Raw genomic sequence first — 15,318 nt, forward strand, 5'->3', positions numbered from 1 at the left:
GATTCTGGAGCAGATCATTAAGCAAACAGTCTGTGAGCACCTAGAAAGGAATGCTGTGATCACCAATAGTCAGCATGGATTTCTGAAAAATAAGTCATGTCAGACTAACCTGATCTCGTTTTTTGACAGAATTACAAGCCTGGTAGATGAAGGCAACGCAGTGGATGTAGCCTACCTTGATTTCAGCAAGGCATTTGACAAGGTGCCCCATGATATTCTTGTAAAGAAGCTGGTAAAATGCGGACTTGACTATGCTACCACTCAGTGGATTTGTAACTGGCTGACTGACCGAACCCAAAGGGTGCTCATCAATGGTACCTCTTCATCCTGGAGAAGAGTGACTAGTGGGGTGCCACAGGGTTCTGTCTTGGGCCTGGTCTTATTCAACATCTTTATCAACGACTTGGATGATGGACTCAAGGGCATCCTGATCAAATTTGCAGATGACACCAAACTGGGAGGGGTGGCTAACACCCCAGAGGACAGGATCACACTTCAAAACGACCTTGACAGATTAGAGAACTGGGCCAAAACAAACAAGATGAATTTTAACAGGGAGAAATGTAAAGTATTGCAAAAAAAATGAGAGGCACAAATACAAGATGGGTGGCACCTGGCTTGAGAGCAGTACATGTGAAAAGGATCTAGGAGTCTTGGTTGACCACAAACTTGACATGAGCCAACAGTGTGACGCGGCAGCTAAAAAAGCCAATGCAATTCTGGGCTGCATCAATAGGAGTATAGCATCTAGATCAAGGGAAGTAATAGTGCCATTGTATTCTGCTCTGGTCAGACCTCACCTGGAGTACTGTGTCCAGTTCTGGGCACCACAGTTCAAGAAGGACACTGACAAACTGGAACGTGTCCAGAGGAGGGCAACCAAAATGGTCAAAGGCCTGGAAACGATGCCTTATGAGGAACGGCTAAGGGAGCTGGGCATGTTTAGCCTGGAGAAGAGGAGGTTAAGGGGTGATATGATAGCCATGTTCAAATATATAAAAGGATGTCACATAGAGGAGGGAGAAAGGTGGTTTTCTGCTGCTCCAGAGAAGCAGACACGGAGCAATGGATCCAAACTACAAGAAAGAAGATTCCACCTAAACATTAGGAAGAACTTCCTGACAGTAAGAGCTGTTCGACAGTGGAATTTGCTGCCAAGGAGTGTGGTGGAGTCTCCTTTGGAGGTCTTTAAGCAGAGGCTTGACAACCATATGTCAGGAGTGCTCTGGTGGTGTTTCCTGCTTGGCAGGGGGTTGGACTCGATGGCCCTTGTGGTCTCTTCCAACTCTATGATTCTATGATTCTACTTCTGCTTCATTGACTATGCAAAAGCCTTTGACTGTGTTGACCACAGCTAACTATGGCAAGTTCTTAAAGAAATGGGAGTGCCTGATCACCTCATCTGTCTCCTGAGAAATCTCTATGTGGGACAATAAGAAACAATTAGAACTGGATATGGAACAACTGATTGGTTCAAAATTGGGAAAGGAGTATGACAAGGCTGTATATTGTCTCCCTGCTTATTTAACTTATATGCAGAATTCATCATGCGAAAGGCTGGGCTGGATGAATCCCAAGACGGAATTAAGATTGCTGGAAGAAATATCAACAACCTCAGATATGCAGATGACACAACCTTCATGGCAGAAAGTGAGAAGCAATTAAAGAACCTCTTAATGAGGGTAAAAGGGAGGAGCGCAAAATATGGTCTGAAGCTCAACATGAAAAAAACTAAGATCATGGCCACTGGTCCCATCATCTCCTGGCAAATAGAAGGGGAAGAAATGGAGGCAGTGAGAGATTTTACTTTCTTGGGCTCCATGATCACTGCAAATGGTGACAGCAGCCACGAAATTAAGAGACCCCTGCTTCTTGGGAGGAAAGCAATGACAAACCTAGACAGCATCTTAAAAAGTAGAGACATCACCTTGCCAACAAAGGTCCGTATAGTTAAAGCTATGGTTTTCCCAATAGTGATGTATGGAAGTGAGAGCTGGGCCATAAAGAAGGCTGATCGCCGAAGAATTTACGCTTTTGATTTCTGGTGCTGGAGGAGACTCTTGAGAGTCCCATGGACTGCAAGAAGATCAAACCTATCCATTCTTAAGGAAATCAGCCCGGAGTGCTCACTGGAAGGACAGATCCTGAAGCTGAGGCTCCAAGACTTTGGCCACCACATGAGATGAGAAGACTCCCTGGAAAAGACCCTGATGTTGGGAAAGATGGAGGGCACAAGGAGAAGGGGACGACAGAGGACGAGATGGTTGGATAGTGTTTTCGAAGCTACCAGCATGAGTTTGACCAAACTGCGGGAGGCAGTGGGAGACAGGAGTGCCTGGTGTGCTCTGGTCCATGGGGTCACGAAGAGTCGGATACGAGTATAGGAGTATACAACCACAAAGCAGGAGATGTGCCTTAGCATTTTTTATAAAGTATTTACATTTGTTGGGGGGGTGGGAGAAGGGTGATTATTCAGCATTCATTCACACTTATTGTGTAGTAGTTCTTGCGGAAAATAATTCCTAGGGACTACCTGATCTCAGACAAACCCACCCCATGGAAGATGCATCCTAGCATCTAGGGGAAAGGAAGGGCAAACCATGTAGGGTCCAAGAACTTGAAAGTAAGACAAAAGCAGGAAGCGTTCACTACAAATGGGGAGAAATTAGCGGCTCTTGAGGACTCTTGAGCAACTTATCAATTGGAGCAGCCAGTCTGTCTCATTTCACAGAAATTGCCTTGAAGAGGACCTGCAAGTTTTGTTTGATAACTTCCTAAGATTGCTAAATACTTAAAAGAAAGCTAGCAAGCTCAGAGTGGCCCTCCTCAGAGGCCTGAGCACCACGACACCTTTAAATGCCCTGTTGGCAGCCCCCAGTGTGCAGGGGGGGGGGGGCTGCTTTCAGACAACGTTGGATCCTTTTTCTTTGGTTGTATAGAAAGCTGTGTGTGCAAATTCCTGTTTGTGTGCGGGGGCTGCATGTGACCAGGACCCTTGGACTTTGTCAGGATACATATGCACCATGGGGAATAGTTAAAGGGAGGAACACAAAGTTTGGGGTGGGGCTAAAAGTGCAGCTGCCCTCCGTGGTCCATATGGTTCCGCCATACATACTCTGGTGCAAGGGACATGTTTGCTGTCTCCAACACTTTTCTATCTGTGCTTATGGTTTGCACGAGGACTGTGCAAGGGCCCCCTGATTTGGTTCAGGGCTCAATTTGACAATCCTTAGTTTTAAGTTAGTTAACTTAGTTTTAAGTTTGAGGTTTTCCACAAATGCCAGATTAAAGCTAAGACAAAATAAAAGCCTGTCCTATAGAAAATGCTGCTTGCTCTTCACTAATATGTGCTTGTGTCTTACAGTCAACATCCCAAGGCATGTCAGCGCCTATGCTTTCCATCAGTTCTCCATTCTCAAAAACTTTAAACAACTGGTTTGGCAAAACAGGTACAGTTTGTAATCAGCAACCAACTTCCTTGTACAATTTCAAATGTCCTTCTGCAAGTTGGGCCTTCTGATTCATGCCTTTTCAAGGCACTGCAAGGCCAACTGCTGTGCTAAAACATCAACCAGCCAGATATGCCGTAGAAGCCAGATGCACAAAGCATTGCTTGCTGGAAGTGATGCCCGGATGGTTCAGTTCTTTATGAGGGGAAGGCGCTTTCCAAGCCTCCAAAGCAGCTGGGGGCCTCTGCGATAACAGTGCCTAAAAGACTGCACTTCAACAATGGAGACCCATGTACAACATTGTCTTGGATGGCCTTCAACAGCTCAGCCCAACCCCTCTTGCCAGAATAAGGGTTCAATCCAAACTCCCACCCTTAGAGGGCAGCAATGTATCTGCAGTGGCAGCAAACAGTGAGGAAGAGGAGGGGGCCTGGGCTCTAAACAGACCCCGATGGCCGCATGAGCTTGAGTCTGGGCACAGATCAGGTCAAATGCTGCCACTCAACAGCAGCGAGACAGACTTGCAATCCAGCATATCCCAGGCTGGATCAGCGCCATCCTCTCTCTACCCCAAGACCCGCCCCCCCATTTCAGGGTCTTCCTGTGGCTGTGGGGACCCGGCCCCATTCCAGAGCTGAGCAGAGGGACAGCTCTGCCTTAATCGAAGCCACTCTTCAGCCAGGCATAAGGTGGGAGTCTGCTGGAGGAGGCCCTGCCCAGCTAGTCCAGCATCCTATTGCCACGTGGCCACTAGATGCCTGGGGGAAACCAGGGAGCAAAACTGAGCCCAAGAGCAGCTCCCTCCCCTCCCCTGGTTTCCAGCCAGTGGTGTGCAGGAGCATTGCTGTCTCCATCTGTGCAGGCAGAGCCGAGCCATCCTGGCTAGGGGGCCACTGATAGCCCCCTCCTCTGTGAATATGACTCTGGAGGATAGAAAGGGCAAAGCATACTGTACACGGCAACGAAACCGATGGTGATTGCAGTGCAATTGAATGTGGTTTATTCCTGCACACTGTTCAAGCAGTAATGTTTAACTTTATGCTGTGTTCTCTTAAACAAGCAAGAAGAGCACTTTCTGGCCACAGCCAGCCACATTGACAGTGGCAGAGCAGGGGTTTGTGTGTGTGCTTTACATGTCCAATAATGAAACAACATTTTTTGAACATTACTTTGCCTTTGTGTCCTGCAGGAAAATATCAAGTCTCTTCTACAGAACCAGCATCTTCTTCAGCTTCTGAAAGCACTTCAAAGGCATATTCTTTGCTAAACTGAGAAGCTTGGAAGACCTCTGGGCTCTTTCCCCTGATGTGGCAATAAGCATGGAAATAATTGGTGAATAATGGAAGCATGGACTTCGTATAGGCTGTAAAGAACTGTGGCGTATTAGTTTAACAAAATATTTCTTTTATATACCATGCACTGTCTGGAAAGTTAATTATAATATCTGCTTGATGCTAGAAGAAATTCAGTGATGAGGGTCCCAACACCATAAGAATCTGAATGCCGTCTTGTGCCAGAGCCCCGCTAATCCTGCAACACATGGTCATGTTTTCCCCAGCCCTGTTGCAGTCATGGGACCAGTAGATGTGCCAGAGCAACTGGGCACTCTGGCTTTCAGGGCAGAGTGAGAGATACAGCACAGCAAAGCAGGCATCCAGGCCCCTCAAAGGAGTTCCTTGCTGGATTGCAGCATTTCTGGGTGGGTTTGTTTTTTGTGCTTTTTGCAATGTTTGAAGCAGGACCGCCCAAACTTTTCATACATATAGGCACATCTGGAAAATCAGAAAAACTGTTGTGGGCCCTCCTATAAAATGGTGGTTGTGAGGGCCTGGCTAGTACAAAGCACAAGTAAATTGCTCAAGAAGCTAACACAGTTAAGTTTGAGCCAAACAATGCATTTGTTCTCACAAAGCACAATAAAATACCAACTTCACTGGAAGAAAACTGATGTTCAGATACGCATGTGCAAACACGGACACACCACAGACAAAGCCTAGCAATTTGCATTGCAACAGCCAATTGAAAAATGCGAAACATGTTCTGACTGAAATGAATTGGGCTGCTTTCAGCACTAAATGGCAGCCCAAGGGGCTGATGTGCATCAGGACCCTCATATGTGGGGCATAATGTGTTTTCACCTTTTGCTCCCTGTTGGAGTCTCAGTCTGGATTGTAATTTGCACTACCATTAAGCCCCCCACCACCACACAGTGTAGAGCCCCCTGCAGTGGCATTTTATGGAAAAGAAATCCCCCCTAGGCTCTGTGGCTTCCCCTCTTCCCCTCCCCTCTTCCCCTCTCTCCTCACTCCCTCCGGCTTCCAAAGGGGCGCCTGGCACTGCCCAAAGGCCACAGGTGCTGGGCAGCACAGGCTTGTCTCCTGAAGGCCGCTGGCGGGCTGCGCTTACAGGAGCAGCCCAAGGCCGAGCAAAGCGTGGCAGGTGGACAGGAGAAGAAGAGTTTGGATTTGATATCCCGCTTTATCACTCCCCTTCAGGAGTCTCAAAGCGGCTAACATTCTCCTTTCCCTTCCTCCCCCACAACAAACACTCTGCAAGGTGAGTGGGGCTGAGAGACTTCAGAGAAGTGGGACTGGCCCAAGGTCACCCAGCAGCTGCATGTGGAGGAGCGGGGAAGCGAACCCGGTTCCCCAGATCAAGAGACTACCACTCTTAACCACTGCACCACACTGGCTTTGAGGCCTTGAGGGGGCGAGGGAGGGGATTCCTGTGGCGCCTACAAGGGCCGATGGGACACCAGGAGACTAGGCTATACTCACCTGCACAGGAAAGAGTGAAGTTGAATGAAGTAGGAAAGAGTACTAGGACTATCAAGTCAGTTGTGCACTTTACTTTTATAGTAGAGAACAATTTCCAGTTATACACCTTGCTTTACTAAAATGAAGGGGAAATTTCTAATTTTTCTGTAAACATGTAAATATATATTTATTTATGGTCATACTTAATAAAAGGTGCTTGCATCATGTTTAAACAAACACCTTGCCCTCCGTTAACCATTTCTTTTAAAACAGCAACTATAGATAGTTGCTGAATTGCTACTTGCCAGCTTTTGTTTCATGCCAGCAGTTTCCCCTTGAGGTACGCAGTTCACAGGAGAAGCTGCTTCAGGTGGTTCCATTCTACATGCCAGAACAGTCAGTTCCACAGATACGTTCAGAGACGGCTCTTAACTGGCACTAGACGAGACGGAGTAGGAGTCCAGAAAACATTATTATTCTACTCTGTATTCCTGGTCCATACTGGAGGCATACTGGAAACACTGTGTGACTTCTACCTCCTTGTGAACTTTTCTCATGCCAGAACGTCCAGGGCCTCCACGACAGCCTCTCAGGCAGCTTATTTCTAAGTGGGTCACACCCACGTATCAAAGGTTAAGGTTTGAGAAGAGGCCTTCTTTTGAGAAGCAGAGAGTGTGTTTTTAAGCAAACCAAACCAGAAACAAAACAAGCTTTTGAAAGGATGAAAACCTAAAAAAGGTGCCTTTAACTTATGAATCCATTTCTGTAATGATAGGAAGCTGCCTTCTAATGAGTCAGACCACTGGTCCGTACTGCCCAGTGCTGTCCACATGGACCGGTAGCGGCTCTCTAGGGTTTCAGGCAAGGGTCTCACCTTGCTCTGCTTAGAGATGCTGTGGCGATGAAGCCTTCTACATGCAGAGCCGATGTTCTACCACTGAGCTAGGCACCTTTTTCATCCCTAGTACTCAGTTTGAAACTCAGTTTCATTCCTTTGGCATTCTATAGATAACTATTGTACCACACATTGTGTCACAACTTTAATCTGGAGTTAACACTTGTGAAGTAATTCACAAGTAACCTTTCCCCATTGTCTTTGGTGCCGAGGACTACACACCCATAAAAACCAACAGCAAAGCATTTTAGGAGGAAAGGAGAAAGGATACTGCAACATTCTTATGCCTGGAATAGAACTGCGCAGTGCAAACGCTCTAAGAATGCAAAGCCAACTTTGAAGAGGTTTCCTCCGCCTTCTAAACCAGGCACATAATATCTGCTCGCATCTCCACAGACTCTGCTTGCACAATGAAATCAACAGAACTCCAACAGAGGCCATAGTCATGTTTAATGCTCCATTGAGATTCTAAGGGCAGTTATCTGTTATGTCAAGTTAAACCAAGACAAGGAGTCGGGACCTTCTATCACCTCCCTGTTTGGCCTCCAGTTTTGGAGCACATGACTGAGGTGACAGGAGGTGATCATGTTATCACTTTTACATAATTCAGATGATCGAGTTCAGGTGAGTTGGAATTACAACAAAATTCACGGAAAGTATGAAATCACTGTAAAACTACACTCTGGAAAAAGGAAGACTATTGCCTAACTAATAAGGAAATCATAACTATGGTTAGTGCTACAGCTCCAGCAGCTAACAGACCAAGGGTGTTCCAATGGACATGCGTCACCTGGCATCTCACTCCTGTGTAGAAGAAGAGGGAGCTTGTAGCACACCTGTAAACGGAAGAAGGGAAAATGTCTATTTTGGAGCTTGGATTTTCTCCCCATGACAATTTAGAGCAGCTGAAATGCAAATGAAGAGTGTAAACAGGAGGCTTCTTTGAAGACTGTTCAGGGACAACATTAATGTGAGTTCAGGAATTCCCAGTGGAAGGTAGTTTGGAGCTGCTTCGTTGCCTCAAGGAAAGGTTAGCCTCCCTGCCCCTTATTGGTCTTAAAGCCCAGCCCACCATAATCCCAATATGAGCTGTGACCTAATGCATGTCTCCATGTTCAGAGCAACCAGATTGCCATTGCCCATGTTGGCCCGCTTCAAAGACTGCCAAGATTTTAGGGACAGAGGTAAATGCTAAATTAAGAGCTTGAAGGGTGGTGTTCTGGGGCCTTTAATAGCTGCATGCTATTTATTACTGTTATTGTTTATTAAATTTATATACCACCCTTCATCCGTAGATCTCAGGTAGGAGAAAATTCAACAGGTGTAGCTTCTGTTGACATTGCTTCATGGAGAAAAGCTGTACCTATGCTTCCAAAGCACACACAGAGTAGCCTTCCTCTGCATGGGGGAGGGCTAACTGGCACCCCAGGGGCTGTAACTGAGTCCCCGCCAAGTCTTTTGGTGTGTTTGCAAAGACCCCTATAAATTTGTAATTAAGAAACCCCCTTAAATGACTGACTGCTCCTGTGATGCCACAAAGTTTTATGTGCCACCCCCATGGTCCTTGCAATTCTTTTTTTTTAAACAGACTGCTCCAATAGATCCCCTTTGTGATACTAAAAGGAGTTTTGGGACTCTTCCTTCGTTCCTTAATAAAAAATAAAATAAAAATAAAAATAATTGTTGCTTTTTACTGACCATGCGTCCCCTGCTACAGTACAAATGGCTTTTGTGCCCAAATATTCTGCCCAAATTTGTATAATAATAGTAGTAGTAGTAATAGTAGTAGTAATAATAATAATAATAATAATAATAATAATAATAATAATACATTTCTTTTGGCCATGCTCACTTTTATACTTTGGCTATGCCCACTTGCAGCTCTTGGAGAGAGGACCACGGCTCAGTGCAGCCCTCAAGGAAAGGTGAGGCACCTGGCACAAAGTCCTTTCCCTATCCAAGGGCAACATCAATGGGCTGGAATTTTTGCAAGAAAAGCAAAGGCAAAACAGATGATGATGATGATGATGATGATGATGATGATATAATATTATTTATACCCTGTCCATCTGGCTGGGTTTTCACAGTTACTCTGGGCAGCTCCCAACAGAATATTAAAAACACAAGAAAACATCAAACATTAAAAACTTCCCTAAACAGGGCTGCCTTCAGATGTCTTCTGAAAGTCAGGTAGTTGTTTATTTCCTTGACATCTGATGGGGGGCGTTCCACAGGGCGGGTGCCACTACTGAGAAGGCCCTCTGCGTGGTTCCCTGTAACCTCACTTCTTGCAGTGAGGGAACCGCCAGAAGCCCCTCAGAGCTGGACCTCAGTGAACAATAGGGGTGGAGACGCTCCTTTGGGTATACTAGGCTGAAGCGGTTTAGGGCTTTAAAGATCAGAACCAACACTTTGAATTGTGCTCGGAAACGTGCTGGGAGCCAATGTAGGTCTTTCTAGACCAGTGTTATGTGGTCTCGGCGGCCACTTCCAGTCACCAGTCTAGCTGTCGCATTCTGGATTAGTTGTAGTTTCTGGGTCACCTTCAAAGGTAGCCCCACATACAGCGCATTGCAGTAGTCCAAGAGGGAGATAACCAGAGCATGCACCACTCTGGCCAGACAGTCTGTGGGCAGGGAGGGTCTCAGCCTGCGTACCAGGTGGAGCTGATAGACCGCTGCCCTGGACACAGAATTGACCTGAACCTCCATGGACAGCTGTGAGTCCAAAATGACTCCCAGGCTGCGCACCTGGTCCTTCAGGGGCACAGTTACCGCATTCAGGACCAGGGAGTCCTCCACACCTGCCCACCCCTTGTCCCCGCAAAACAGTACTTCTGTCTTGTCAGGATTCAACCTCAATCTGATAGCCGTGATCCATCTTCCAACCACCTCCAGGCACTCACACAGGACCTTCACCGCCTTCACTGGTTCCGATTTGAAAGAGAGATAGAGCCGGGTATCATCCGCATATTGATGGACACCAAGCCCAAACCCATTAATGATCTCTCCCAGAGGCTTCATATAGATGTTAAAGAGCATGGGGGAGAGGACGGAACCCTGAGGGACCCCACAGGTGAGGGCCTAGGAGTCTGAAAACTCATCCCCCAACACCACTTTCTGGACACAACCCAGGAAGAAGGAGCGGAACCACTGTAGGACAGTGCCCCCAGCTCCCAGCCCCTCTAGATGGTCCAGAAGGATCTTATGGTTGATGGTATCAAAGGCCGCTGAGAGATCCAGAACTAGGAAATAGATCTCACCCTTGTTCCTAGCCTGCTGAAGTTCATCGACCAGTGCAACCAAGGCAGTTTCAGTCCCATGATGAGGCCTGAATCCCGACTGGAAGGGATCCAAATGGTCCGCATCCTCCAGGCGTGCTTGGAGTTGTTCGGCAACCACCCACTCAATCACCTTGCCCAAGAATGGAAGATTTGAGACTGGGCGATAGTTGGCCAAATTGGCCAGTTCTAAAGATTTTTTTTAAGAAGCGGTTTAATGACCACCTCTTTCAGCGGGTCTGGGAAGGCTCCCTCACAGAGAGAAGCATTCATCACCCCACGAAGCCCCTCGCCCAGCCCTTCCCGGCTATCTTTTATAAGCCAAGGGCAAGGAACAAGGAGACAGGTGGTCGGTTTCACTCGTCCAAGCAGCCTGTCCACATCTTTGGAGGTAACAGATTGGAATGCAACTTGAGTAGACAGGACTCTAGCACTCTCCCACCCTGGCCCTGCTACCTTTGAAGTTGTTGTTGTTGTTGTTGTGATCTAATCATGTAGCACATAAATGAGAAAGAAAAAAAATGCCATGAAAACATAGGATACCTGCAGTTTGTTTTTCCTTTTAGTTTTACACAAATGCCATCATTTTGGCATGGATTTGGGTCACACTGTTCTCTCAGGTAGGACTGCCAGTCTTCCAGAGAGGCTGATCTTTTTTTCCGTTCCAGGGAGTCATTCTGTTCCACAGGCCGTTTTTCTGGGAAAATGTGTTCCGTCTTCTTGAGATGTGTTAAATCTTACTCAGAAAGAGAGAAAGGACTGGTCCAAACAAATGTGGCACATATTTTTCAACCAAAATTAAAAAGAAAACTTACACCTACTAATTTATTTAATTTTATTTAAAGCAGCAGCAAAAAACCAGAATGCATGGGTTACAGTAGGTTAAAATGAAATGAAACAAAATGAAAATTGTAACTAGGCTGAGCAATGCAGACTAAAACTAAATGTGTTTGTCAAATGTTGCACTAAAAAGAAGTAAATAACCTTTATACACAATTGTAATTTTCTCATGAAATACTAGGTGGCTGTTTGTAAGAATCCTAGTCCTCGGTTGCGGAGGGTGGGTGGAGAGAAACCCAAACATATTGAGAAGCTGGAGCCATTTGTTATATATAATACACACTCTATTGGATAAAAATCTATATAAATGAGAAGAGTGGTGCACATTGCTTAATTTCTAAAAATGAGACTTGTATGGCGTTACCCCTCATTGCGAGAAGTGAGGTTACAGGGAACCAGGCAGAGGGCCTTCTCGGTGGTGGCGCCTGCCCTGCGGAACGCCCTCCCAGCAGATGCCAAGAAAATAAGCAACTATCTGACTTTTAGAAGACATCTGAAGGCAGCCCTGTTTAGGGAAGTTTTTAATATTTAATGCTGTATTGTTTTTAACACTCGATTGGGAGCCGCCCAGAATGGCTGGGGAAACTCAACCAGATGGGCAGGGTATAAAAAATAAATTATTATTATTATTATTATTATTATTATTATTATTATTATTATTATTATTCCCTGGAGGTTCTTTCTGCTAATTCCAGATGTGTGGCTACTCAATGATGAATGAAAAACATTATGTACTTTTTCACTAACACTTTTTTACTATTACTCTTCAGAGTAAATCCCAGGAACTGAATGCTAGGTTTTGTAGAATCTTAGCTCAAATGGAGCCCCAATAATACTTTACTGTTATTTCCTTTTCCTTACTTAAGAAAAAATAACTTTCTGTTCTTTGTTTTTAATAAGTCAAAACTGAAAAGACTCTGCTTTCCATCTTCTAATAGAATCTTTTTCCATACCGTCAAACTCTGCAAAGATAATAAGATCATCATTTTTCAGATAATTCCTTCCTCTTAGGTGTGCATGCGACACAAATTTGCTCCATCCTCGATCCATGCTCCGGCTGCATTTGCATGAAGTATCAAATTTCCCCAGAAGAGAAGGCTTTCCCCATCGGGAAGAATCGTTTTTTTCTGCAAAATAGTACAAATTACGCAGTAACACTGTTTGCTCTCTGCACACAAATTCTAAATTTAGTCGGCAATCCTATTACTGACTATAGTGGTGATGATTGTATCCAGGAGCACCAGAGCCGGGGACTTTTCCCTCCCCAGGCTTCCCGTCTTGCTCCCTCCCTCGGAGGCTTCCTATCAAATGCGACTTGGAAAGCGGGGGGGGGGGGGAGCAACCTCTGCCTTTTAAGCTGCCAATGTGCACATGCCCTACTTTGGACTACTGCAATGCTGCCTGCGCAGGCCTTGAAGAGCATTCAGAAACTTCAGGCGGTCCAGGAGGCATCAGCCCGACAGCTGACAGTCTGAGAGACCATGTGATCCACTCTGTGAGGAGCTGCAAGGATTGCAACTTAGATTCTAGGCTGACTTGGAAGTGCTGGCTTTGACACTTAAAGCCCAAAAGTAATCTGGGTCCTGGATACTTGAGGCCTTGCCATGAGTGCCCAGGACACCAGAAATTATTAGCTTAATTAGCTTAATTAGGCGTGACGAAGCTAATTGCTTTACGATCTCAATTAGCTCTTTACAGCCGTCCAGTGCGCTTCCTCAGAGCTGCGGCGATTCTGCTCCTTTCCGTCACGCCTTGCAGAGTAAAACACAGCGGCAAAAGCTGTCGCTTAGCTTCAGACAAACACACCAAGAACTTGTTTGTCATTTACAGTCCTTTATTGCGACATTTCTCAGAAATACACTCCTGGACTTCTCGCAGCCATGGCAAACTGCTTCCTTCTCCCTCAAAGACAAAGGGGAACAGAGAAATCTCCTCCCACCTTCGAATCCTGACGTCAGAATCTTGAGGCATCATCAGAACAACTTAACCCGTTAAGTTCTGAACTCCAACACCCCCTCTTGTCTCACATTCTGACAAGACCTGTGGAACATCCTCACACCTCTCAGATTCGCACTGTGCGAAACTTACCCACGGACCTGTGGCCTGATACCTTTCGGGTGGAATACCCTTCGTTGTGCGACTGGACCGCCTGGGCACAAACTCAGGAGCTTCCTCTGACTCACGGTGGTCAGTAGGTGTGTCCTCTGCATCACGGGATTCCCCCTCTGACTTAAAGCGTCTTCGAATCCTCTCCATTACACTAACAGGAGAACTAGGCTCACTCTTGGGCTCTCTTTTAACAACTTGTGGAGATGCCCCATCCTGCTCCTGACTTTGGTCATTGACCTGACCGTCATCAGCAGACTCAGCCTCTCCTTCCTCCTCATCAGAACCTTCCTGCTCCGAATCAGAAAGACATTCTGAAAGAACATCACGCTTGGCAGGAGTCTTTGACCTTTCATCCTGCTCATGGAACTCAGCGTGTTTACTGATCAGCAGCTTACTCTGATCACCTGATGGGTACGCAAACCTCCATGCACAAGCTGCTGGCTCATACCCACAGAAGATCATTTTCTGGAACTTGGATCCATCTGGCCCTCGCAAAGTCTTAGGCACCGACACAGATGCAATTGAACCAAACGACCGCAGAAAATGAATCTGGGGTTTCCTGCCATGCAACAAACAAAAAGGTGTGTCACCTACCAGTGAATTGTAAGTACAATTCCAGGTGAAGCTCACATACCCGACCGCCTCCAACCAAAACCTTGGATGTAATCCAGAATCTGTCAGCATCACCTGTGCAGCCTTAACCAGAGCCTCACTCCTAAGCTCTGCCACCCCCCTCTGATTGGGTGAAGTCACTGTGTGACGTATCCCTTTCTTGTGAAAGAATTTCTGCAAAGCAGATCCAGTAAACTGAGCACCTCTGTCACTGGTAACTGCTTGCACTCTGGTGGAGAACCTTAGTTCCACCTCCTCAATCCAACTTTTGATCAGCTGTGCTGCATCTTCCTTGGATTTGAGACCGTGAGTCCAGGTGTTCTGCGAAAAACTATCCTGCATTGTCAGCAGAAACCTGGCCCCTCCCAGACTTGGTTCCTTTACGGGACCTAACAGATCTATGTGTACAAGATCAAAAGGTTTTGTGGTTACCCTCTCCACCTTTGGGTAACTGCACCCCTTTACCTTAGCCTGTCTGCAAGTTTCACAATTTATGGCACTTCCACATTCTTTAATCTTACAGCCTTTGGAGACCTCAGGTAGCACCTGTAGTTCTTCTAGAGAACCATGAGCTGTCTTTCTATGCCAAACACAGGCACATGACACATGAGTGGGAACTGTAGCACGCAGTGCTTGTGCACTCTCAACCTTCCCCTCACCCTCCAGAGACGTTTTAAGAATGAAAAGATCATTCTGCCCCTTTTTAACTTTGACAAGCTGTTTCCCTCCTTTGTAGATTGTGCAGACACCATTCTCAAAACAAACCTTAAACCCCTTTTTTAACAAATAAGGCACAGACAAAAGACAGTGATGCATCCCTGGGACGGTGCAAAATTCCACCTGCTCCTGCAAAACAGAAAGAAACATTGTTGCAACATTAGTTACATTTCTTTTTTGTTCATTTGCGAAAAGTACAGTTTTCCCAGCTGGAACTGCCTTGCAATTCCACATCTCAACAGCAGGGGTCTCTGGAATCAAATTGCGATTAGCTGCAGAGTCTATTACAAAGCAAAGCTCAGTGTCTCTCTCACAGCTGTCCTCAAACAATGCCAGACTGGCTGTCAGCTGATAAGCTTCTTCCTCGCGTTTAGCACGTCCACCTGGCTCAGTCCCACGCCTGCCTCCCTTGCCAGACTGGTTGCCATGGAAACCCGGCTGGTTCCCATGTGAAGTGACCTTGGCAACATCCTGCCTTATCTCTCTGCTCCGGTGGGGGCAATTGCGACGCAGATGTTCCGTCGAATTACAGATGTAACAACGACGAACGGAAAAAGCCTGGACCGTGCACTCCGCCGGCTTGGCTCCGCCCTTACACCCAGAGCTCCCGGTGCCAGCTCTGCCCTCTTTCTGGTGTCGTTCTTCTTCATCCTGTAAACG

At 46.3% G+C, this 15,318-nt stretch overlaps 2 protein-coding genes across 26 annotated transcripts in view; one reads left to right on the forward strand and one right to left on the reverse strand.

Annotated features, from left to right (window-relative positions):
• ADGRF5 (adhesion G protein-coupled receptor F5) overlaps nt 1–6,442 on the forward strand; it is a 53,260-nt gene extending 46,818 nt beyond the window's left edge. For all 22 annotated transcript variants that reach the window (XM_083729934.1, XM_083729953.1, XM_083729947.1 and 19 more), the window contains 2 exons: nt 3,365–3,449; nt 4,639–6,442. In XM_083729934.1, coding sequence (XP_083586060.1) covers nt 3,365–3,449; nt 4,639–4,721 — 168 coding nt within the window. In that variant the 3' untranslated portion in view covers nt 4,722–6,442. The remainder of the gene's footprint in view (nt 1–3,364; nt 3,450–4,638) is intronic.
• A 1,091-nt stretch (nt 6,443–7,533) lies between these two features.
• MEP1A (meprin A subunit alpha) overlaps nt 7,534–15,318 on the reverse strand; it is a 35,621-nt gene continuing 27,836 nt past the window's right edge. For 3 of the 4 annotated variants that reach the window (XM_083730277.1, XM_083730276.1, XM_083730275.1), the window contains exons 12-14: nt 12,174–12,347; nt 10,924–11,116; nt 7,534–7,936 (exon numbers count right to left, since the gene is read on the reverse strand). In XM_083730277.1, the coding sequence (XP_083586403.1) occupies nt 7,798–7,936; nt 10,924–11,116; nt 12,174–12,347 (506 nt within the window). In that variant the 3' untranslated portion in view covers nt 7,534–7,797. The remainder of the gene's footprint in view (nt 7,937–10,923; nt 11,117–12,173; nt 12,348–15,318) is intronic. The other variant, XM_083730278.1, reaches the window with a different exon arrangement.

The sequence above is a fragment of the Podarcis gaigeae genome (genome assembly GCF_964106915.1).
Source record: "Podarcis gaigeae genome assembly, chromosome: 3".
NCBI lineage: Eukaryota > Metazoa > Chordata > Lepidosauria > Squamata > Lacertidae > Podarcis > Podarcis gaigeae.